The 25,510-nt window shown below is 44.0% G+C and overlaps 1 protein-coding gene across 1 annotated transcript; it reads left to right on the forward strand.

Annotated features, from left to right (window-relative positions):
• Positions 1-17,552: 17,552 nt before the first annotated feature.
• On the forward strand, positions 17,553-21,465 carry LOC143846635 (uncharacterized). Its single transcript, XM_077355128.1, has 3 exons — positions 17,553-20,038; positions 20,125-20,666; positions 20,743-21,465. The coding sequence occupies exons 2-3, from the start codon at positions 20,127-20,129 to the stop codon at positions 20,902-20,904; spliced, it is 702 nt and encodes a 233-aa protein (XP_077211243.1). The 5' UTR covers positions 17,553-20,038; positions 20,125-20,126; the 3' UTR covers positions 20,905-21,465.
• Positions 21,466-25,510: the final 4,045 nt, after the last annotated feature.

Raw genomic sequence — 25,510 nt, forward strand, 5'->3', positions numbered from 1 at the left:
TCATATCCTTGATTCAATCCACGTAGGGCTTGATAGCTGGCGAATAAACACGTGGAGATACGGTTTCCGATGGTTACGGGCGAATATCAAGGATGGAGATTTAGGCGGGATGTTTCAAATTCGAAAGTCGTTGTAGACACCCCATTTTGACCGTGCCCTGCACCTCCATGTTTTGTGCTTAACTTTTTCAAATCAGTGTGTTAGGACCCCAAATTATACCCTAGGCTGGCTTAGGGTCCCACCAAGGTGCCTGTCAAATTTCGTCAAGATCCGTGCTCGTTTGCCTAGTAAACGAGCCGAGGTATGTGTCGTAGTACAAGTTTATAAGGGTAACGATTTAGCCAGAAATAGGGGTGCGCTGGAACCTGGAAAACCAATTCAAATTTTCTGTAAAGGGTTGTCTAGGGAGATACAGGGGGGTATACGGATTAGTGTGTAGCAAAATTAGTTAGGGGAGAATCTTTGGAAGCTTCCTAGGTGGTTAGGCTTCCTTTGATCTCAGCCCTTAAACAAAAAACTGATTTGAAGGGCTAGGATAAAAAAGGAGGAGAAGATATTTTCTCAAAAATATTTTCCCCTGTTTTCTACTTGCCCCCCCCCCCCCCTGATAGGTAAAAAAAATGCATAGATAGGGGCTGTCCAAAGGACAAGAAAGAGGTAGAATATATCATTTTTCTCAAAACCATGTCTTACCCGAGGCACTCCCCCTGCTGGTATAAAAAAGTTTTAAAAATACACTAGAATGGGATGTCCAGTAAAGATAAAGGGGGAGTCGAGTGTTTTTTTTCCTCATTTTATAAAATCCCAACCGATTAGGGTTTTGAGGGGAGATCTCATTTTTTTACAGAGAGAGAGAGAGAGAGAGATTGCAAAGAAAGGGAGAGTGCTTCTTCTCCGGCAACCCCAACGGAGCTCCGACCAAATCCGTGCCACCATCTTCTCCTTCTTCTTCTTCCTCTTCTTCATCTTACCTCCACACCCACACCAACCATCTCCGTCCGGCCACCTCCGACCACCATCATCCCCGCCATCCATCACAGCCACCACCTCCATTAAACCACCTTCTCTACCACCACTCCTACCCAGATCCACCTCCCATCTCTACCCGAACCAATCATTATTAAAACCCTAACTCCAGCCAGCCACCGCACCTCCATCAAAGCTACCCCAAACCCACTTCCATCTTCCACCACCACCATCACATCCATCTCTTCCTCTTCAAAAAACCACCCACCATCTTCACAGCCCCTTTTCATTTTTTTTTATAAGCCTACCATCTTCAACTCCACTCAGATTTAAGCCCATTCCATCAAACCCATCTCTGCAAATCCGGCCGCACCTTGAGCTACCATACCACCATTCCTTCCATTTTCACCCCCTTTTCCACTTATTTCAGCCATTATTAACCCCAAAACCCATTTCATCTCCCATATCAAACATCTTCCATTTTTCTGCAATCTCCCACCACCGGACACCATCAAATCCGGCCAGCCACGAATCCCACCGTCATTTCCACTTCTCAAACTCCCCGAAACCCATTTTATTTTCTTCTCTACAAACCCACATCAACCTCACTCTCCACCTCCCAAGACCCAAATCCACCATTTTCACCTTTTCCATAAACCCAAACCCACTTCTGTTTCCTTTTTCACAAACCCCATTTCTCAGCCACCATTCCAGTCCCACCATCAGCCCTCTCTACTCTCCATTTCAAATACCATCTCTATCAACCCCGTCTGGATTCTCTTCCATTTGCGGATTTGATATATTTTTGCAAATCAGCGGAATTTCAATCATATTACTCGAAGTCTTTGTGGATTTGGAGTCTCTTTGTGCAGCAATGGCAGTCAAATGAAATTTTAAGAAAAGAAAGCAAGGAGGACCTAAATCAATTCAGCACGCATGTAATATTTGATTCTTCTTTGAAGGTTTTCTTTTCCTCATGATCTTTTGGATAAAAGTGGTGTTTAGAGCATAATTAGACTTCGGATGTTTTAGTTGTTGCTAAATAATTTTCGGTATGAGCTTAGGGTATAATGAAACTAATTTTAATCTTTGCCTCCCTGTTACTAAGGTTACCCTCTGAACTGTGTGGGTATGATTTCATGAGGTTTGAGCTCATAATTTTCTTAAACTTTGTTCATTTCTATACATTTAGCATGTAGTTGTTGACATTCAGACAGCTACCCTGCGTAATATTCTGGAATTATTTGAACCAATTGATGTTCATGGAATTATTTGTGAATCTTTGAATCTTATGTGTACTGAAGTCTTTTCATGGGTTCACCTTAATAGACAGCAAACGAAATTTGAATTTTGTCTAGAAATTGTTTGGTCCAAAAATAGTAGACAAGCTATATACCTCCTTTCATATTACTATCTGGTTTGTCCTATTCTCAGAGCATAGTACTACAAAGTGTTATTGGTTTTTTGCTGTGGGCATCATGCTTTGAATGTTTCATTGGTATGAATATGAGAATGCTTTATCATAGACATTGTGTTAATATGTTTTGTTCACTCATGAGGAGATAACACTGGTTCAGTCATGCTTTGGTCTCTTTTCTTTTATATACTGGTGGTGAAATATGGGAATGCTGATGTTGAGACATGATAATGATATTACTACTCTGCATTCCAACTTCGGTTATAAATAGCATGGGGGGAGAGCAAACCATTTTAAAAGTTGTACTAATCCAAGAAGTGGGGTATTCTTATAAGCTCGCTTAGGATTAAAGGGCAAGTTGGGTTGGGAATAATCATTATAGTGTTACAAATGCTGATACCTTTTGAAATTATATATATATATATATATATATATATATATATATATATATTACATGCTTGGTCTGTTCCTTTTTAGGATCTGTTCTTTCTTTAGCAAATGGATCTCCATGTTCTAGAAATGGAACCGTTTCGCGACCGTTTTCCTTCTTGTCTAAGGATTCTATAGGGGTTTCTCTTTCTTTAGAGGTTATTCTTTTTATCTTTTAGAATTATTGGCCTAGGAGGCTGTTCATTTGTAGCCCTTCTTCATTGCAAGAGCTATGGCGGCGCTAGCCGGGGCCTCTCTTTTAAGAGGCGTGTTGTGTATCATTAGATAGTCTCCCCTTTTGGAGATCACCTTGGTCTCATTAGAAGAGCACCCATAGGAGGCTTACCTAGCCTTAAGTAGAACCCCCTCTAGTAGAGGATTTAGTCCTTTTAGACACCCTTAAGTTTTATAACCCTTATCATTGCAAGGGCAATGAAAGAGTTATCTAGAGCCCTCCATTTTAGGAGACATGATTTGTCTCGCTATACAGCTCTCCTCTGGGGACAAGCCTCGTTGCTTAGAACCTCCCCTGCGTGTACCCCTGCTAGTTGAAGACCAACTCGGTCTATTAGTTGCCCTGCCTATTCATTGCAGGGGTGATGATATGGATACTTTGAGCCCTCCTTTGTATATAGGAGACTTGCCCAGTCTCATCAGAACCCTTATTTACGTCATTTGTGTCTCAGAGACAAGCCTTGTCTCATATAGAGAGTTTTCCCTTTAGGAGGCTTACCTAGCCTCATCTTAGAGTGGCCTCCTCTTTTAGAGCGAGTCTTTGACTTGGTAGTGTTATAGAGAGTCTCTGACTCATTTGTACTCCCTCCCTAGTGTTATTAGTTAGGAGTTTTTTATTTTGGTTAGAGACTAACTCAGTCTTATTAGAGCTTTGCTCGTTTGAGATCTTAGATTCGTTTTCTCTGTTCTTGGGACACTAACTTTCTTGTTGTGGATTGTCTCTTTGAGACGCTGGTTGCTTATTCGGGGTTTTCCCTTTTAGATTTAGGGCTTTGCCCTAGTTTGTAGTTGTGCTTGCGTGTTCCCTTTAAGAGTGAAAACATTTAAAGGTCCAAAAGTATTGGGAAAGCTTTAAAATCCAAAAACATTAGAATATTTGAAAATCCAAAAACATTAGAAATTTGAAACTCAAAAATATTTGAAAACTTTAAAAATATCAAAAACATTTGAAAAACATTAAAAAACCTTAAATCAGCTAAAGTGTTGAGTTTTGTAGCGTATTAGGAGAGTTCATTTCGAACTACGTTGGCTTGATCCTCTTCCACGAGGTACGTAGTGCAGCTTGAGATCTTCATCCAAAGTCCAGCCAAACTTTGTAAATAAATATACTTTAACCCTTTTTCTTTAAAACCGTGTTTTCAAAAAGTTCTTCCTTTAGAGTTAGGAGTTTCTCATAGATAGAGAGTTTGTTTTAGAGTTAGGGGGTTTGTCTTTGATTTGTTGTGTGCTTGTTTGTGTTTGTTTTAGAGTTAGGGGTTTGTCCTAGAGTTATAGGAGCGCCTCCGTCCGGTCAGTTGGCGATTCACATCGCTGACTGATGACTAGGTCTAGGATGCGTTAGTAATCCCATTGTTTTCCTTAGGACACGCAGCCTAGTTACACATAGGTTGTAGAAACCACCTGCATTAGCTTAGGGCTAACGCGCATTTAGTTAGGGCATATAGGGTGTCCTAAAATCCACATTCCACTAGAATTTAAATAATCGTACAAGAAGTTTTAATAACTAGTCCGGTCTTTTAGGTCGAGTCCAAGATAGATGTCTAGATGTCTTAAGCATCATAGCTTAGAATATGTACAAAGAACTACGTTGCCTTGGTTTTGGGACTCTGAGTTATTTTTAGGTACATCTTGGTTTGGGGATCTATCCTTGGATCAAGAGGTATCTCTTTCATTTTGTATCGCCACTCGTGCTATGTTGTGAGGGTGGCAACCGTTTCGAGAGTTCCTTGGTAGAGCTCTCCTTCACGTTGTGGAGATCTCAGAGGAATGCAGGGGGATCTAGCGTCCCTCGGCACCGATCCTCTCAGATCGGGGTCCATAGTCGCGCCTTACGCGTATCGGTTGTCCGGATTTCCTGTTTAGGGGGCGAGATCTCTGCGATTGCGTTTAGCTCCCTGTGTAGCTCAGTACCGTCCAAGGGAGAAGTATCAAGGAGGTCTAATCAAAGTTCATTACCGAGCGTTGTTGTAGGGATTGTGTCAACCAAGTTGAGTAATGGAGAAGGGGTTTGAGGTTCGGTGCCGGATGTACCGATTTTACCCCTAACATACTGCCCCCCTACTTTCTTGTCCCTTTGTAAGGGTCAAGGAAGTAGTTAAATTTTTCAAAGGGTGGCCCGGTGCCGACCCTCTGGAGGTGATGGAGTCGAAGCTTCTTTCTAGGGAATCGGCGGGCGGATTTAATGTCGCGTCATTCAATGGGCGCATTATCTATCCTTAAGGTTTCTTGGGAAACGGTGAGAACATTCAATTCCCGCCTATTTTCCACATGCTTTTTTCGAAAAACGGGTTGGGCCATTATTTTCCGCTTTATGGGGGTTTTCGAAATTCGGCGGGACATTGCATCCCGCTCGAATTGTTCGCCCGATGGCACTTATAAAAGGGGGGTGAGGGAGAGAGATATCTGTCATCTTTTTCCTTTTCTTTATCCCCTTTTGACATTTTTCTGTTAAAAAATGTTTCAAGAGGCCGCCGGCGATGATCAACCAGGGGCGATAGTCCCGGTAGTGGAAGTGGAGTCGCTTTCGGATGGAGATGGAGAAAATCTTCCCGTCGTTGGGGAACCGGTGGCCTGCAGAACTAGGAGGTCACAGAGGTTGAAGGGGTTGCCAGCGGCGGAGCCTAATCCGCCTGAAACGGTAGCTCCGGTGGCGGTGGCTTCCTCATCGGCCAGAGCGAAGGGGGTGAGTCACGTCCCCCAAAGCCAGAAGAAGCGAAAGGCGGAGATCCTAGAACACTCGGGTTCCCTTGCTCCTAGGGATTTCCTTGCTCCTGGCGACGTACCCCACTTCGTCGCCTATTATAGGCGGTCCCTGAAGCATACTATGGAGAGGGGACAGGGGGTGGCGGATCAACTTCTCCAGCAAAGCTTGGAGGTTCTTCAGCTGAGGGTCGAAATCGAAAAGTTGGAGATGAAGAACGAGGCCCTAAGGGTGATGTTGCAAGGAGCGATCGAAGGTAGCACGAGGGCCGGCTCCGCGTCGCCCGATCTCGAGCCTCATCTGGAGGCGAATTCACAGGGGAAGGATTCCAAAGAAGATCCGGAGGAAGATCCGGAAGAAGACCCGGGCGAATAGTGGAACGGTCGATTTTGAAGCCTCCTTCTGGGCAAAGAAGATCGTGCCAAGTGGGTGCCGTGGCGATGCTGAGGTCCAATGTCCTGTAGCACTTGGCAGTTCACCAGACATATGATACTGAAGCTCCGGGCGTCGATTCTTCTCACTTCCTCCTTGTCATGTTCCGCTAGTCGTAGTTTAGCACGGTTCCGAATGTATTTTCTTTTCCTTGCATCTGGCCTAGAAGCCCACCTTTTGTAAAGGTTTCTTCATTTGTGAATGAAAGGATTTTTGTTATTTTCCATGTCTTTTTGCATTGTTTACATTCAATGTTGCGAGTAGCGTGTAGATAAATTGCAATCCTAGCAGCAATGAAAGTCGGAATTGAGCATCGCGACTTACGCATCATTATGAGAAGGAACGTCATTTTGGCAAGACTCACGTTCATAACTGTAGACACCCACATTTTGCTTTACTTTAACCAACAATAACCTAATATATGTTTTAGGTCATTAATATCTTGATCTGACTTTACGGATCATCAATCGGGACAAAATAAGATAGGGTCACTTCATAGCCCGAACCCTGATTCCATTCCGAGACCCGATTTCCGTAAATCGTTAGATCAATGGCAGATCTTGACCTGGGTCTAACCATCCAAAACCACCTAACCTCTCCTCTCATCCTAACCATCCAAACCTCACCTAACCTCACCTAACCTCTCCTCTCATCCTAACCATCCAAACCTCACCTAACCTCACCTAACCTCACCTAACCACCTAACCTCACCTAACCTTACCTAACCTCACCTAACCTCACCTAACCTCCTATCCCATTCTCCTATAAATACCCTCTCATCCCACCATCCAAGAGAAAAGAAGAAAAAGAACCCCTCTCTTAGAAAATTCATCCCTCTCCCTCATCTCTTCAAGGGTTCGGCCATCCTTGCCGGATCGGGTGATTTTATACGTTGGGTGATATATATCAAAAGCAGTCATTATCAAGCAAGGAATCATCTTCAAGGAATTACCATCAAAGAAAAATCAAACACAAAGTGGGTTTCCAAAGAGGTAGGCATTTATTTCAATTCTATGTAGGGTCTGTTTTCATGCATATCTTTTACTTTAAAAGAAAAACCATGTTAGGAAGCATGTAGGGTCTGTTTTCCCCCAGGTTAGCCTCTGGTTAGACCCTGGTTGCACCCAGGTTCGCTGCTGGTTGCACCCAGGTTCGATGCTGGTTGCACCCTGGTTCCCTACTGATTCGCACCCTGGTCCGCACCCTGGTTTGTACCCTGCTTCCTCCTGGTTAGACCATGGCTAGTCTCGGGTTTGCTCCTAACTTAGACCCGACTCACTAAACCCCATACCCATAAGCCTTAAACCCTATAACCATAGCCACACATCAACCCAAGCCATACCTTTGTCCACTCACTGAGGCACACCATTTATCCATAAATTTGGTTACATTAAATCTAACCCAGCCAGGCCACCTGCAGCTTAAGTCAAATCGCCCCAATACAATCCAACCAAGTGGGATCCCAACCCAGCTCAACTGAGTCAACTCTAGCCAACCTCCCTAGTCGAGTTGACCCAACTCTCTAGTCGAGTATGCTCAACCTCTTTAACTAATTGGACTCTCCCCTTAGTTGACTCAATCCAATTCCTTAATCAACCCATCCCAATGCAACCGAGTCGCATTCGACCAAGTTGCGGCCTTCCATGTCACAACCGAGTCATTCCCCTATTCTACTAATGCCCTTTTACACCTAATAGAACTTCCTCCCTTTTGCCTAACCAAGTCATATCCCAACACAATCTGAGTCGCATGTTTGAATCCATTTGGCCGAATCTCATAAGCCCGCCCATTTTGAATTCCCAAAATTCAAACCCTTGATGATTCCTGTATGCTCAATTCTTTGATGCAAATTCCCAATTCCAAAATCCCATTGCTAAATCAATGTTTCTGAATCTCAAGTCCAATGCTCAAATACAAACCCGATTCCTGATCCAAATACCAATCCTGTTTTCCAAAATCCAAGCAACCTCCCCAGCGGAACTACGTGTGGCTTGATCCCCATCGCGGGGTACGTAGGCAATTTGGCACTCCCAAGTTCAGTCGCACCTTTCTCTATCTTTCTCATTCCCTCACACTATTTCATCATCTCTTCCATCCCTTTTTTCACTAACCTCGAGAATTTAAATCGATTTGTCTTGTGTCTTTCAGAACCGTTGGATCACGGTTTCCGTCGTAAGGACCCTTAGAGCCCAATTTAGGAACACCGGTGTCGTGTCGTGTCCTAAGTTTTAGGGAGTCCTAGAGTTAGGAGTCCGGCCTCATCACGGACGCTTGCTATGTATAGCAACCGTGCCATAGGTCTAGTTACACTAGTCACCCAATCTTTCCCTAGGACAAGCCTAGTAAACTAGGATGTAAGGCAAACCTGCATTAGTCTAAGGGACCATTTGCATTTAGATGAGAATCATATAGCATCTTAGATGAAATCCTAAGATAATAAAATCTTCAACTTGAATTAAATAACTTCTCCTAAAACTGTTGAAACAGTCAATCCCGTCTAGGTCGGTGTCTTAGTTGAGTTAGGCATATGTAACTTAGCTTAGGTGCACCGAACTACGTCGACTCTGATCCCAGTGAGGCTTGGGTACGTAGGCAGCTTGGATGTCTGATGGCATACCACCCGCGAGTCGGCACCACAAACAAATTGTGGTGTTTTGTATATTAATTTTCTTGTAAATGCTTAATCAAATCACTTAGGACTTTCCATGAAATTAGAATTTTAGGAGAACTTTCACATAGATTGAATCCAGACAAATTAATAAATCAAGATACACATTTAGGATTCACATTGAAATTAGATCATAGGATGCATGTCACTTAGTTCGCACATTAACATAGAGTTGAATGAGCCATTTAAAATAAATTTAAAAGAATTAGCTTTTGGAATCGAAGACCGATTATCGGGCAGGAATGGTGCATGTGGCGGATAACTCCCCATACCTTCCATTCTCGTAACCAGGTAGCGAGTCTAGATTTCTGGTTAATTACGGGTCCTAGATCCCACATCTAGGTGGCGACTCTGTCAGTCTCTTTCGTGTGGAATTCGGATTGCCTTAGTGATCCCAAGTTCACAGGAAAGATTAATTCAAATCAATAATTAAATGCACACGCCAATCGCGTGGATACGAGAGACCAAGAGAGAGAGCGCGGCGGCTCGCGCCCCACACCCCTCTCGCGGGATCAGGGTACCACAGTCTGGCGACTCTGCTGGGGATCACCTAACTTCATTAAAATTCCAAAAGATAATTCATTTGAATTTAATTTAACTGGCTCATAAGAACTCTATCTCTTGTATACTTGTCAGATTAGTTTGTCTTGTTTTATTTTCTCATCACATTTTACTCAAACTTAATCTAACAAAACCTGAAGGCATCATAGATCGCGCGAACTTATTGCACACACTTACATCACTTGCATCTAAACCCTTGCATCTCACGTGCACACACGTCCTATTTTAGGAACCCGGAGTGTTATCTAGCATGGTTGACTGGGATTTCATCACCTGGTGCCTCTGTGCTAGAGAAGCATTCCACCCTTAGCCTGGTACCTTTATGGTACGTAAACGGATCTCTTGTTCACGTACTGATACGCCGGACACTGGTACAGTATATCGAGCAGGGATTCGCGCTAAGGGAACTCTTGGCCTTACCCCTAGATTAACCCACACATGCATGTAGTATACGAACACATGTGCATCACGTGTGTGAGCCTAGTTTAGGATATCCTACCCATTGGTGTCTAGATTAGGCCGTGGTCCATCTTCCAATGGTCACGATCGGTCCTTATATACACGAACAAAGTCATGAGTCGAGATTCTCTCTCCACTCCGATAGATTAGGATTAAGGTTGATGCCTTCAGGTAACACTGATAAAATGTGAAAAAAAAAAAAAAAAAAAAAAAAAAATTTCCCTTTGGGGTTAGGATATAAATCCCATCATTTCCAAAGATCTCATAGGATTAGTCATTCATGATCTATCCGTTGAAAGTAATCCTATGCAATCTCATCTTTTGATCATGTGTCTATCATTCGTCTTTTGTGGGATTCGATTGTGTCTTCATTGGCGGAAATTGTGTCTCAATCATTTGATCGTGCAATCTTGATGATCCAATCTTGCCTGTACCCCTGGTCTCTTCCTCCTCTAGGGGCTACCTTTTCAAGATTATTTTGCTAAGTCCTTCAGAGTTCACTCTCAGAATCCTTGAGCTAGGGGCATTCCCCTATGCGAATCAGTCATCATTGTCCAAAATTGAAAGTATCAGCCATGATGATGTTCAGAACGAACCAGCCTTCGCCGAGCCTTCAACGCCAAACAGTTGCAGCAGTTAAAGTTTTAGTCACTTACTATTTTATGTTGAGTCAGTCATCATGGTCAGTATAATTGTTGAGTCCGGTCTTACAGTTAAAGGTCAATGCCTAGTCCAGGCAAGTTATCTTCTGTTTCCCTTTCTTATTTAGAGTTGTGAATCCTGAGCATGTTCAGGATAGGTCGTCTGATGTAATAGCTTTTCTTTAAATAAAATTTCAGTCAGTTCCAAAAAGTTCACTTGTGTCTGTTTCTTAAGTGTGCTTCTGATCTTAAAATAAGACTCCCTCCTCAAATGAGGACAAAATTGACGAAACTCCACTTGAGTCACAGCAATTACTTGAACGAGAGGATGAGCGCCAATCCCAACCTTTCAAAGATGAAATTGAAATGATAAACACTGGCACTGAAACTTTGATTCAGTGAATGCCGATTGAAAATACATTACCCTCTAAAGAGTGTGAAGAATTGATAAAATTATTTCAAGAATAAGAAGATTGTCTAGAAAAGCTACAACCGATACCAGGGGCAAGACATAGATGGAAAGCTCAAAGAAAATGAAGAAAGTGAGAAGATATATGCTATACAAGGGGCATAGAGTGGAAACAACTTTCATATTTCTAATCAATGACCTTGGTTCTCAAATTCATAACATAAAGCCAACAAATTCAAGATGAAAAGTTCAAGAGCAAACAATGAAAAGTGATCATCAGATATCGAGAGTACGAATCCATAGATGGAGGATGTCAAAGAACAAGTTTCACTCTATGAAAATCAAAAGCACGTATTAGAATCTTGGAAGAAGAAGATCCATTATCTCTTACCTGGAAATGCCGTCAAATTCTGTGAAAAAAAAGAAAAGAAAAAATAAAAAAATAATCAGTACCAGAGGGACTCTAGTAACCTAGATCGATTCCCAATCTGAACATCGAAAGGCCTCCTTTGGCCGATTAAATCCCAAAATCAAAACCCAATGTCAAAAGAATACCGATTTGCAAACCCTTCGAGCCTAAATCAAATTTTCTTGAAAACCCATCAAACTTGGGGCATTTCCCCGAACTACGCGAGACCTGATCCCTATACTGGGGTACGTAGGCAACTCGGTTGAACCGAGTTCGGTCGATTCAAAAAGGAAAAGAAATTCAATCCTTTCAAAAAAAAAAAGAGAGGGACAAGTTCCAAAAGAAGAGAAGTTAATTGTTCCAGAAAGAAAAGAAAAAAGGAAAAAAAATCAAACAATTTATCTTCAAAACTAGGGGCATTCGCCCTGAACTACACACGACCTGATTCCTACCTTGGGATATGTAGGCGACCTGTTCACAGGTTCGGTCGAAATCTTTGTTGAGCCTTAAGCCATTCTTTGAAAAGCCCTATCCTACCTATAAAAGTCCTTCTGGTGTTCAGAACTAATGAGCTAGGTCCTGAGATACAATAAAAAAATGAAATGATGATGAATAAGAAAAATAACGGAGTTTGAAGATCTGCTAGACTGAAAACCTGAAAGGGCGGTCTAGGCAAAATTTAAGATCATTCCCCTGCTAAGTTGAAAACCCGAAAGGGCGGCTTAGGCAAAAGCTAAGGGGATAGCCTGCTGGATCGAAAACCTAGAAAGGTGGTTCAGGCAAAAGTTAAGGCTAGCGCGGTCCGCCAAGTTAAAAACCCTGAAGAGGTGACTTGGTCACGGTAAGAGAATCAGTATAAGAAGGCAACAGCCGGTATCAAGACTGAAGATCAACTGAAGTTCAAGCAAATTCAAGTGATATCCTCAAAACTGGGGGCATTGAAGCTAAGCAATCTTAGGGGTCGTAATTAAATTCTTGAGGCATTACTGTTTCGAGGAAGAAGTCCGGTGTTTACCAATTGAAAAACTATTCCTTGAAAGGATAGACTTACCAAACAAAACATTAACTAAGTCAGAAGCATCACTATGTTTGTCAGTATAGTCAGTCAATCTTTATTATTCTAAGTTCACTCCTTCAGGGCTGCTCAATCCTTTGAGTAGTGCCTTTCATCTAAGTTTTCTCTTTAGAAAGAGTCAATTGTCGTTCCTATGTCCAAATGATGTAACTGTCTTGGTGAAGGAGGCCCGGCCTAGGCAGCTCCCTGCAATTATACCTGAAAGGGTTCGAGAATCTAGTCAAACAGCTACATTTCAAAGAAGATCAACTCAGAAGAGTTCAGAAGTAGAAACATCAGAAAGCCCAGCTTCCGTAAAAAGATCATACCCCAGGAAGGCACCTTAAGCTTGGAAGAGCCCCAGATGCAATGGTGGTTGAGCCAATTTCTCAGAAAGATGAACCATTAAAATTCAGAATTTCCTTCCGGTTAGTTAAATACTATCCTGGTCAAGAAATGTTCATCTAAGCACCTGTCAAAAAACAGATCCCGCTTTTCCATGTTAGAGAGCCGTTGTTCTAAATTACCAATCTCAAATGTCTTGTTCAAGGTTTCAGTTATCAAAATCCCCAGAAGACAAGACCAACAGTCTCATTGAGAAAAATCTTGTTGAAGTTTCATAAAAGTGTTCCTAATCCATTCTTGTTACTAATGGTTCTTCGTTCATAAGGTTGGTCGTCTCATCATTCGTCAAAGTCTTGGTTTCCAATATCTTTACTGGGCACGATCTATAATGTCCCCGATTTCATTGAGTTCAAAAAAAAAAAAAAAAAAATCCAAAATTCATCAAATCCAATCCCCGATTCAAACAAATCCAATCTTACGTCAAATTCAAGTTCATGAAAAATCTCATGTCCTCTTTGAGCCCTTTTGTGAAAGGTGCCTCATTTCTCGAGTCCATTTGTGAATGGTCTCGTCTTCTCCTTGAACCCGTTTGTGAACAGGTTTCTCATTCTCTGAGTCCATTTGTGAATGCTCTAATGTCCTCTTTGAGCCCGTTTGTGAACGGTGCCTCTGTTCTCGAGGCCATTTGTGAATGGTCTCATCTTCTCCTTGAGCCCGTTTGCGGACGGTACCTCATTTTCCAAAAATAAAAAAATTTATCAAATCCAAATCCTTAATTAAAAAAAAAAATTAAAAAAAATCCAATCCTACGTCAAATTCAAGTTCATAAAAAATCTCTAAATTCTTCGAGCCCGTTTGTGAACGGGGCCTCATTTCTCAAGTCCATTTGTGAATGGTCTCGTCTTCTCCTTGAACCCGTTTGTGAACGGTGTCTCATTCTCTGAGTCCATTTGTGAATGGTCTCATCTTCTCCTTGAGCCCGTTTGTGAACGGTGCCTCATTTTCTGAGTCCATTTGTGAATGGTCTCGTGTCCTCTTTGAGCCCGTTTGTGAACGGTGCCTCATTTCTCGAGTCCATTTGTGAATGGTCTTGTCTTCTCCTTGAGCCCGTTTGTGAACGGTGCCTCATTTCTCGAATCCATTTGTGAATGGTCTCGTCTTCTCCTTGAGCCCGTTTGTGAATGGTGCCTCATTTCTCGAGTCCATTTGTGAATGGTCTTGTCTTATCCTTGAGCCCATTTGTGAATGGCGCCTCTTTTCTCGAATCCATTTGTGAATGGTATCGTCCTCCTTGAGCCCGTTTGTGAATGGTGCCTCATTTCTCGAGTCCATTTGTGAATGGTCTTGTCTTCTCCTTGAGCCCGTTTGTGAACGGTGCCTCTTTTCTTCGAGTCCATACAACTATGGTCTCTTATCCTCTTTGAACATCATACATCTATGATGTCTCATTTCCTTGGAATCCGTACAAATACGGTATTTCATTCTCTTCGAGTCCATACAACTATGGTCTCTTATCCCCTTTGAACATCATACAACTATGATGTCTCATTTCCTTGGAATCCTTACAAATACGGTATTTCATTCTCTTCGAGTCCATACAACTATGGTCTCTTATACCCTTTGAACATCATACAACTATGATGTCTCATTTCCTTGGAATCCGTACAAATACGGTATTTCATTCTCTTCGAGTCCATACAACTATGGTCTCTTATCCCCTTTGAACATCATACAACTATGATGTCTCATTTCCTTGGAATCCGTACAAATACGGTATTTCATTCTCTTCAAGTCCATACAACTATGGTCTCTTATCCCCTTTGAACATCATACAACTATGATGTCTCATTTCCTTGGAATCCTTACAAATACGGTATTTCATTCTCTTCGAGTCCATACAACTATGGTCTCTTATACCCTTTGAACATCATACAACTATGATGTCTCATTTCCTTGGAATCCGTACAAATACGGTATTTCATTCTCTTCGAGTCCATACAACTATGGTCTCTTATACCCTTTGAACATCATACAACTATGATGTCTCATTTCCTTGGAATCCGTACAAATACGGTATTTCATTCTCTTCGAGTCCATACAACTATGGTCTCTTATACCCTTTGAACATCATACAACTATGATGTCTCATTTCCTTGGAATCCGTACAAATACGGTATTTCATTCTCTTCGAGTCCATACAACTATGGTCTCTTATCCCCTTTGAACATCATACAACTATGATGTCTCATTTCCTTGGAATCCGTACAAATACGGTATTTCATTCTCTTCAAGTCCATATAACAATGATCTCTTATACCCTTTGAACATCATACAACTATGATGTCTCATTTCCTTGGAATCCGTATAAATACGGTATTTTATCTTGCCCAAGCCCATTCAAAAATGATGCTGCATTTTCATTAAGAATCTTTCAAAAGTCATCCATTATTCTCTCTGAGACCATTTGAAAATGACGTCTCATTTCCTCTGAAGCTGTTCAAAAGCGATATTCCTTTCCCTCCGAAAATCCATTTGAAAATGGTATCCCATTTCTCTCGTTGCCAGCGGCACCGCAGCGGGTTTGTTTTATTGCATTCCAATTCTAGGATTTCATCTAAGGTCTTGCATTATATTAGGTTGCATTGTGTTTAGGGGGTTCCTTTGTCGATTAAAGTTACGCAAAATGGTTCTGTCATTTTAACTTTGGTATTCGATGACTACGTCGTCTCTACCAAAGAGGGGCATCTGTAGACACCCACATTTTGCTTTACTTTAACCAACAATAACCTAATATATGTTTTAGGTCATTAATATCTTGATCTGACTTTACGGATCATCAATCGGGACAAAATAAGATAGGGTCACTTCATAGCCCGAACCCTGATTCCATTCCGAGACCCGATTTCCGTAAATCGTTAGATCAATGGCAGATCTTGACCTGGGTCTAACCATCCAAAACCACCTAACCTCTCCTCTCATCCTAACCATCCAAACCTCACCTAACCTCACCTAACCTCTCCTCTCATCCTAACCATCCAAACCTCACCTAACCTCACCTAACCTCACCTAACCACCTAACCTCACCTAACCTTACCTAACCTCACCTAACCTCACCTAACCTCCTATCCCATTCTCCTATAAATACCCTCTCATCCCACCATCCAAGAGAAAAGAAGAAAAAGAACCCCTCTCTTAGAAAATTCATCCCTCTCCCTCATCTCTTCAAGGGTTCGGCCATCCTTGCCGGATCGGGTGATTTTATACGTTGGGTGATATATATCAAAAGCAGTCATTATCAAGCAAGGAATCATCTTCAAGGAATTACCATCAAAGAAAAATCAAACACAAAGTGGGTTTCCAAAGAGGTAGGCATTTATTTCAATTCTATGTAGGGTCTGTTTTCATGCATATCTTTTACTTTAAAAGAAAAACCATGTTAGGAAGCATGTAGGGTCTGTTTTCCCCCTGGTTAGCCTCTGGTTAGACCCTGGTTGCACCCAGGTTCGCTGCTGGTTGCACCCAGGTTCGATGCTGGTTGCACCCTGGTTCCCTACTGATTCGCACCCTGGTCCGCACCCTGGTTTGTACCCTGCTTCCTCCTGGTTAGACCATGGCTAGTCTCGGGTTTGCTCCTAACTTAGACCCGACTCACTAAACCCCATACCCATAAGCCTTAAACCCTATAACCATAGCCACACATCAACCCAAGCCATACCTTTGTCCACTCACTGAGGCACACCATTTATCCATAAATTTGGTTACATTAAATCTAACCCAGCCAGGCCACCTGCAGCTTAAGTCAAATCGCCCCAATACAATCCAACCAAGTGGGATCCCAACCCAGCTCAACTGAGTCAACTCTAGCCAACCTCCCTAGTCGAGTTGACCCAACTCTCTAGTCGAGTATGCTCAACCTCTTTAACTAATTGGACTCTCCCCTTAGTTGACTCAATCCAATTCCTTAATCAACCCATCCCAATGCAACCGAGTCGCATTCGACCAAGTTGCGGCCTTCCATGTCACAACCGAGTCATTCCCCTATTCTACTAATGCCCTTTTACACCTAATAGAACTTCCTCCCTTTTGCCTAACCAAGTCATATCCCAACACAATCTGAGTCGCATGTTTGAATCCATTTGGCCGAATCTCATAAGCCCGCCCATTTTGAATTCCCAAAATTCAAACCCTTGATGATTCCTGTATGCTCAATTCTTTGATGCAAATTCCCAATTCCAAAATCCCATTGCTAAATCAATGTTTCTGAATCTCAAGTCCAATGCTCAAATACAAACCCGATTCCTGATCCAAATACCAATCCTGTTTTCCAAAATCCAAGCAACCTCCCCAGCGGAACTACGTGTGGCTTGATCCCCATCGCGGGGTACGTAGGCAATTTGGCACTCCCAAGTTCAGTCGCACCTTTCTCTATCTTTCTCATTCCCTCACACTATTTCATCATCTCTTCCATCCCTTTTTTCACTAACCTCGAGAATTTAAATCGATTTGTCTTGTGTCTTTCAGAACCGTTGGATCACGGTTTCCGTCGTAAGGACCCTTAGAGCCCAATTTAGGAACACCGGTGTCGTGTCGTGTCCTAAGTTTTAGGGAGTCCTAGAGTTAGGAGTCCGGCCTCATCACGGACGCTTGCTATGTATAGCAACCGTGCCATAGGTCTAGTTACACTAGTCACCCAATCTTTCCCTAGGACAAGCCTAGTAAACTAGGATGTAAGGCAAACCTGCATTAGTCTAAGGGACCATTTGCATTTAGATGAGAATCATATAGCATCTTAGATGAAATCCTAAGATAATAAAATCTTCAACTTGAATTAAATAACTTCTCCTAAAACTGTTGAAACAGTCAATCCCGTCTAGGTCGGTGTCTTAGTTGAGTTAGGCATATGTAACTTAGCTTAGGTGCACCGAACTACGTCGACTCTGATCCCAGTGAGGCTTGGGTACGTAGGCAGCTTGGATGTCTGATGGCATACCACCCGCGAGTCGGCACCACAAACAAATTGTGGTGTTTTGTATATTAATTTTCTTGTAAATGCTTAATCAAATCACTTAGGACTTTCCATGAAATTAGAATTTTAGGAGAACTTTCACATAGATTGAATCCAGACAAATTAATAAATCAAGATACACATTTAGGATTCACATTGAAATTAGATCATAGGATGCATGTCACTTAGTTCGCACATTAACATAGAGTTGAATGAGCCATTTAAAATAAATTTAAAAGAATTAGCTTTTGGAATCGAAGACCGATTATCGGGCAGGAATGGTGCATGTGGCGGATAACTCCCCATACCTTCCATTCTCGTAACCAGGTAGCGAGTCTAGATTTCTGGTTAATTACGGGTCCTAGATCCCACATCTAGGTGGCGACTCTGTCAGTCTCTTTCGTGTGGAATTCGGATTGCCTTAGTGATCCCAAGTTCACAGGAAAGATTAATTCAAATCAATAATTAAATGCACACGCCAATCGCGTGGATACGAGAGACCAAGAGAGAGAGAGCGGCGGCTCGCGCCCCACACCCCTCTCGCGGGATCTGGGTACCACAATAACCTTGTTGCAGACACGTGTCATAACCTTTATTTAGAGATACTCGGTACCGGAGTATTCCTTCTGAGGGGCACTCCGAGGAGACACGTGTAATAGCCGTGGCTTTTCGGGAAACGGTGGTTCGGCACTTTGAATAATAATGACGAAACGGCACATTAATGACTTTAGTAACTGTGCGAGTGTTATGGGGCGCCACGTGTCGCATAACGTCAGAGCGACGTGACTTTTGAGTTTTCTTGCGCGTGGACCTATAAAAGCCCGCCCATTTTTCTTTTTTCTACCCTTTTATCTTTTTCTCTCTTTTCATTCTCTGCTCCGGCGAGTTCCTTTCTCCAGCGGTTCACTTCCCTTTTCCATTAGAATCTCTCATATAGCTTCGTTCTTTCGCGTTAACCGGAGATTTGGAGGGCGTTGAGTTCCTTCTTGGCTTGATTTTTTCTTTCTTTCGAGGCGCTGACTCGTCTTCTCCGGCGAATTTCACGGTTTTCTTCCTCCAATCTCACCGGTGCGTTTCTCAACCCAGACTTTTCCTTTCGTTTCTTTAAAGTAGTAATGTCGGAGAACACGGATTCACAAAATCAGTCGATTGAGCTTGTGGGAATGGAGGAAACATCCCCTTCTCCTCAAGTCTCGTCGGAGATGGAAGTGGAGAGCATGTCGGGGCGACCATCGGAGATAGAAGCGATGAGTGATTTGGGGCGGCCGTCGAAGGTAAGGCTGATAACTAAGATCAGAAAGGTTGGTGGTGGCACGACGGTTGTGCGGAGCGGAGGATCAATGAAGAGGATAGCGCCACGACCAAGAAAAGAGGTGGATCCGATTCTTCCAGTTAAACCTGTATGTGTGGCGGAGCTGACACCGAGTGACGCACCGGTAATTGCCGCTTTAAGAGAGGATAGGAGCAATTCGCTGTCGGCACCGATGGACGTCCAGACTAGAGTTGTGGCTCAGGAATCTGTGGAATTTCGTAAGCCTCGGTTGTCTCATGGTGCAGCATATCGTCCTGAAGTTGCCATGAGTTCGATAGGTATCGTTCAACCTTCGGACCTTGATCATCTGCGGGAGAAGTATCACATTCCGGGCGATTATGAGATCCGGCTTCCCAGCCTTGATGAACGGGCGTGTAGTAGTAATGTGAAGGGAGAGACAGCCTTCTATAAGGAGGTTATCGAAGCGGGTGTCCACTTCCCTCTCCACCCGATTCTGATAGAATTTTTTTATTTTTCTGGTTTGGCACCGTCCCAGATTTTTCCAAATGGGTGGAGGGGTCTCCTGGCGTACATAGTGAAAAGTAAAATGGTGAGGGCCCCTCTATCATTGGATGTTATCAGGAATTATTTCCTCATAAAGATGAAAGGGGATTGGGTAGACGTGTCTCATCAACGTCTCAGCAGCGGACGCTGATGATTATGGGTGGAGCTCCCTCTTCCATTAAACGGTGGAAGAACGAGTTCTTTTTTGTAAAGCCGCCTCAAACAGCCGGGTGGCGATTCCCCTTTGATTGGAGAGAGCCTAACGGGGATAGAATGGGGTTGAAGTTTTCTCTAGGGACTTTGAGTCAGTTAATTGTCAACGATGTCATGGGTAGGGGTGTAGATGTAGGGAAGGAGAGGTTCAATGTTCGGAATTTCAAATCCGAACATGTACTGGTGAAGTTTGGTTTGAGCAACGTCGTGATAGACTGGAGGACGAAGCTCAGAGCGAAGGGGAAGAATATGAAACAAGTGCTAACAAGAGTCAGTCTGGTGATTCCCTTCTCCGATCTTCCTTTTCGTATTTCTGCTCGTTTTCCTTCCATTATGTTGTGACTGATTTTCTGATTTTATCGCAGAAATGGAGGCACAAGGTTCGGGCGCTAATATTTTCGCCTCGGCATTGGAGGAGGCGAGGAGATTGAAGGCCGAGGAAGTGGCTCGGCAAAAACAAGACAGAGCCGTGAAGCGCCAGGCAGCCAAGGCCGGCAAAGGGTCGGTCCTGGCTGCGGGGACCACTGGTGCCGCATCTCCGGAGAAATCCGTGCTTAGCAAGCGGCAGACAGAAATACTGGAGAAGAGCCCCATGAAAAAAGGTAAGTCGATCGAAGGGGAGGGTAAGGGTAAAGACCAAGTTGTGGGCAAGGAGTTTTTGCTCGTCGAAGGTTGCGAGGGAACTCAGGCTTATTTCAAGCCGGGGACTCTTCCGAAAGATCAGTCGACCCAACAAGGATCTTATTTTAACCCTGGCTGGAAAGTGGGTATTGAAAATTCCACCTTTCGCAACCCGAGGGTGGCCGTGGAAATGGCGATGACGAGTGTTCTACCGAAAGACTTGGCAGAATTGGAGAGAAGTTCGCACTCCGCCATAGGCCCGGACATGGTCGATGTGGCAAAGAAGGTGCGTATTTTAACTTTACTTTTTCGAATATCCTTCGGTTCCTGCAAACATTCACTTTTTCTCTCTCCGCCTGTAGCTGTCAGATATTTGCTCTCATGCCTCACGGCGCATGGAAAGGTATCACTCTCTTTATGCTCACGCATCCAAGGAGGTGAAGAATCAAGTGGAGGCTCGTGCAAATGACAAGAAGGTGTTTGGGGGATTCCTTGGCGAACGTTCGGGCAAATGCCGAGGCTGAGCTCCAAAAGATCAAAGACGAACTTGTTCGTGAAAAGGAGGTTCGTGCTGAACTGGAGAAGGTGAGGGACAAGGTCGTTGAGCGAGAGGAAGAAGTTCGGTCCCAGGCGATCTCCGACTTCCGCCAATCTCAGGAGTATCAAACAGATATGGCGCTTCACGTTCTAGAGTTTGAGGCGAAAGGTTTCATGGACTGTCGAAACCAAATCAAGGCCATAGATTCTACTTTTCTCATCGAAAGACTGGAGGGACCACCGGGGACTGAGCTTTCCGAGGGAGAGGATTCTGAGGCGACCGAAGTCAATGAGGCAAACCTGGCGGTTACGTCTCTTGGAATAGAATCATCGGTTCCTAGTATTGTGGTGCCTTCTACCGAGGAAGGTTTGGAGAAGGAAACCCAGGGACAGGTCCCTTGAAATTTTATCTTTGCCTCTTATGATCTGGTTCTGTAGAAAACTTAACTTTATTTTGTTGTGGATAGAAGGGGTTTGTCCTTCGAAATGACTTTGGCGATGTATTTTAAGATACTCACACTTTTCTTGGAGATGCAGTTAGAACACTTTTACCTTTCATTGGCGGTGACGATTTTTTATCGATCCTCGTAGAATGCTTAACTTTCTCTTGAAGTGGATAGACTCTTTACCGAGCCTCCTAGGGCGTTGTTTTGTAGGGCGTACCTTTTGAGTAGATGGACGCTCTACCGAGCCTCTTGGGGCGTCGGTTTAGGGGTCACACCTTTTAAGTAGATGGACGCTCTACCGAGCCTCTTGGGGCATCGGTTATGGGTCACACCTTTCAAGTAGATGGACGCTCTACCGAGCCTCTTGGGGCATCGGCTTATGGGTCACACATTTCAAGTAGATGGACGCTCTACCGAGCCTCTTGGGGCATCGGTTATGGGTCACACCTTTCAAGTAAATGGACGCTCTACCGAGCCTCTTGGGGCATCGGTTATGGGTCACACCTTTCAAGTAGATGGACGCTCCACCGAGCCTCTTGGGGCATCGGTTTATGGGTCACACTTTTCAAGTAGATGGACGCTCTACCGAGCCTCTTGGGGCGTCAGTTTATGGGTCACACCTTTTAAGTAGATGGACGCTCTACCAGGCCTCGTGGGGCGTCGGTTTATGGGTCACACCTTTTATCCTTCGTTCGTAGCTCGCTCGACGTGGAGATTTGTTAAATGCTTAGGGAGCAACCATTTTCGGAGATGAATAACCGCAAAGGAGACTTCATTACTTTGTGGGATTTGTTTATATGTCTATAATATCACAAAGACAAAGAACAAACACGCAGATTTATTGAAAGTAAATGAAAAGATAGAATTGAGTTACATTTTTACCTATGGGTAGAATTTCTTCAAGTTCGAAAGGTGCCAAGTACGGGGGATGGGGTTGCCCCCCAAGTCTTCCAATTGGTATGACCCTGGCTGGAGGGTTCATGAAACACGGTAGGGCCCTTCCCAAGTGGGAGCCAACTTTCCGGAACTGCGAGGGTCGGAGATTTCGGACCATCGTAGTACCAAGTCGCCCATCCTCACCGCTCTTTCCTTTATTTTGGAATCGTAGTATCGGGCGACCCTGTGTTGGTACGCTGCTATCCTGACTCGAGCCTTTTCTCTAGCTTCTTCAATGAGGTCGAGGCTGCTCCTTAGGTGGTTAGGATTGGTCCTTTCATTGTATGCTTTGAGCCTCGGGGAATGGGCTCCAATCTCAACAGGTATCACCGCATCTACTCCAAAGGCGAGGCTGAATGGCGACTCTCCCATCGCGGTTCTAGGAGTGGTTCGATAGGCCCAAAGGAGATTTGGTAGCTCTTCTGCCCACGAGCCTCGAGCGCTCTCAGCGCGTTTCTTTAATCCTTGCAGAAGAGTTCGATTAGTTACTTCTACCTGTCCATTAGCTTGCGGATGACCCACTGAGGCGAATCGTTGATCGATAGCGAGTTTTCCACAAAAGTCTTTGAACCTTCGGCATGCAAATTGGGTTCCATTGTCGGTCACGAGGATCCGTGGAATGCCGAACCTGCATATGATGTCGTGATAAAAGAAGTTTTCTGTTTCTTTAGAAGTAGTCTTCTTTATTGCCTTGAACTCGACCCATTTGGTGAAATAGTCGATGGCGACATACATCATTCGGTGTCCCCTGGTTGAGTTAGGAAAAGGTCCTAACAAATCCATTCCCCACATTGCAAACGGGACTGGATTGGAAATGGGCTTGTAGGGAACTGTGGGGAGACGGGGCACGGTAGCGAACTTCTGGCATTGTTCACACTTTCTGACAAAATCAGAAGCGTCTTGCTGGAGGGTAAGCCAGAAAAAGCCTCAGCGGAGGATCTTGTGAGCCAATACCTTCCCGCCCGAGTGGTCGCCACAGATTCCTTCATGGACTTCTCTCATGGCGAGCTCCGCGGCGGAAGGTTGGAGGCATTTCAACAAGGGCCAAGAAAATGAGCATTTATATAGTTTTTGTCCGTCGAGAATATAATGGGCGGCCTTTGCTGCTAGGCGTCACACTTCTTTTCTGTTCGGGGGCAAGATACCGTCTTTTAAATATTGTATTATGGGGTCCATCCAGCTAGGTTGCTCGATGAGTTGTAAGACTTCTTCTCTTTCAATGCTAGGCTGAGGGAGGATCTCGGCGTAGATGTTTCCCTGTTCGAACATCCCGGAGGAGGCCATCTTGGAAAGAGCATCGGCGCGGGCATTCAAGGTTCGGGGGATTTGTACTATTTGAAATTCTTCGAAGACGGAGATTTCTCTTCTTACCTTTTCTAGGTATTTGATCATCCGCTCCTCTTTAGCCTATCTAAAGTCGTTCACTTGGTTGACTACCAACTGAGAATCACTGTGGACTCTGATTCGGTTGACTTGTAATTCGACAGCGAGAGCTATTCCCACGATTAGGGCTTCATACTCCGCCTCGTTGTTAGATGCTTTGAAATTCAAGCGCAGAGCGTACTCAGCAATAAAATTGTCCGGCCCCGTGATGACTAGGCCGGCACCGTTGCCCCCAGCATTAGAGGAGCCGTCCACATATAACATCCATAGTGGATTCTGATTTTGCTGGTTCGGGGTCGACTCTTCGGCTGTGAGGTTCGATTCTTCTGACTCCTCTTTTGGCCCCGTGCACTCTACGATAAAATCTACCAGCGACTGAGATTTGATTGCTGGACGGGGTTTTATTTGGATGTCGAATTCACCCAATTCGACCGCCCAATTAATCAGCCGTCCGGAGGTGTCGGGCTTTTGCAATATCTTCCGGAGAGGTTGGTCGGTGAGTATGGTGACAGGATGGGCCTTGAAATACGGACGGAGTTTTCTTGCTGATATAACGACAGCGAAGGCGAATTTTTCAATTTCTTGATATCAAACTTCTGTGTCATGGAGCACTATACTAACATAGTAAATAGGTTGCTCCGTTTTTCCTTCCTGCCGAACAAGTACCGAACTTACTGCGGAAGGTCCAACTGCTAGGTACAAATACAAGCTCTCCCCCGGTACTGGCTTGGAGAGCAGAGGGAGCTCTTGGAGGTATGCTTTTAGCTGATCAAAGGCAGCTTGACACTCTTATGTCCATTGGAAATCTTTCACAGCTCGGAGGATCTTGAAGAAGGGTAGACATCTCTCAGCAGATTTAGACATAAATCTACTGAGGGCTGCAATTCTGCCAGTGAGCCTCTGCACATCTCTGACTTCTTTGGGTGCCGTCATTTCTAAAAGCGCCTTGATTTTTTCGGGATTGGCCTCAATTCCTCGCTGACTAACCATGAAGCCTAGGAACTTTCCGGAGGTAACCCCGAAAGCGCATTTGGCGAGGTTCAGCTTCATTCGGTTTCGTCGGAGTACAGTGAATGCTTCTTCAAGATCGGCAATGTGGTCCGGCGCTTTGAGGCTTTTGATGAGCATGTCATCAACGTATACTTCCATGTTCCTCCCGATTTGCTCGGCAAATATTTTGTTGACCAGACGCTGATATGTGGCGCCTGCGTTCTTGAGGCCGAATGGCATGACTTCGTAACAAAACAATCCTTGGTCGGTGACGAATGAGGTATTCGGAATATCAGGACCGTACATCTGAATCTGGTTGTATCCGGAAAAGGCATCCATGAAACTCAACATCTCATGTCCAACGGTGGAGTCGATGAGGTGATCGATCCTCGGTAGCGAGTAACAATCTTTGGGGCATGCTTTGTTGAGGTCTGTGAAATTAATGCAAATTTGCCACTTGCCATTGGATTTTTTAACCATTACTACGTTGGCGAGCCATTCCGGATAACGAATTTCTCTAACGAACTTGGCGTCTAGAAGCTTATCTATTTCTTCTCTGATGTACTTTTGTCTTTCGGTGGCGAAGCTTCTTTTTTTCTGTTTGACTGGTTTGGAGCTTGGGTCCACATTTAGTTTATGGACCGCAACGTCTGAGGGGATCCCCTGCATGTTGGAGGCGGACCAGGCGAAGACATCCGAGTTAGCTTTTAAGAAATTGACAAGTTCGGTTCTAAGCTTACCTGACAGGAGAGAACCTATTTGGACGGTTTGATCTTCGGTACCGGTGAACAGAGGAACTTTTGTGAGTTCTTCGACCGGTTCTCCTTGCTTTATTTCA

The sequence above is a fragment of the Tasmannia lanceolata genome, unplaced genomic scaffold (genome assembly GCF_043159265.1).
Source record: "Tasmannia lanceolata isolate RefF3 unplaced genomic scaffold, GAP_Taslan_0.1 ptg000015l, whole genome shotgun sequence".
NCBI lineage: Eukaryota > Viridiplantae > Streptophyta > Magnoliopsida > Canellales > Winteraceae > Tasmannia > Tasmannia lanceolata.

Excerpts from the sequence above, each read along its gene's own strand:
- LOC143846635 (XM_077355128.1), top strand. The coding sequence starts at position 20,127 with ATGGAGGCACAAGGTTCGGGCGCTAATATTTTCGCCTCGGCATTGGAG. Across the intron at positions 20,667-20,742 it reads TGGTCGATGTGGCAAAGAAG|CTGTCAGATATTTGCTCTCA; the intron begins GTGCGTATTTTA and ends CTCCGCCTGTAG.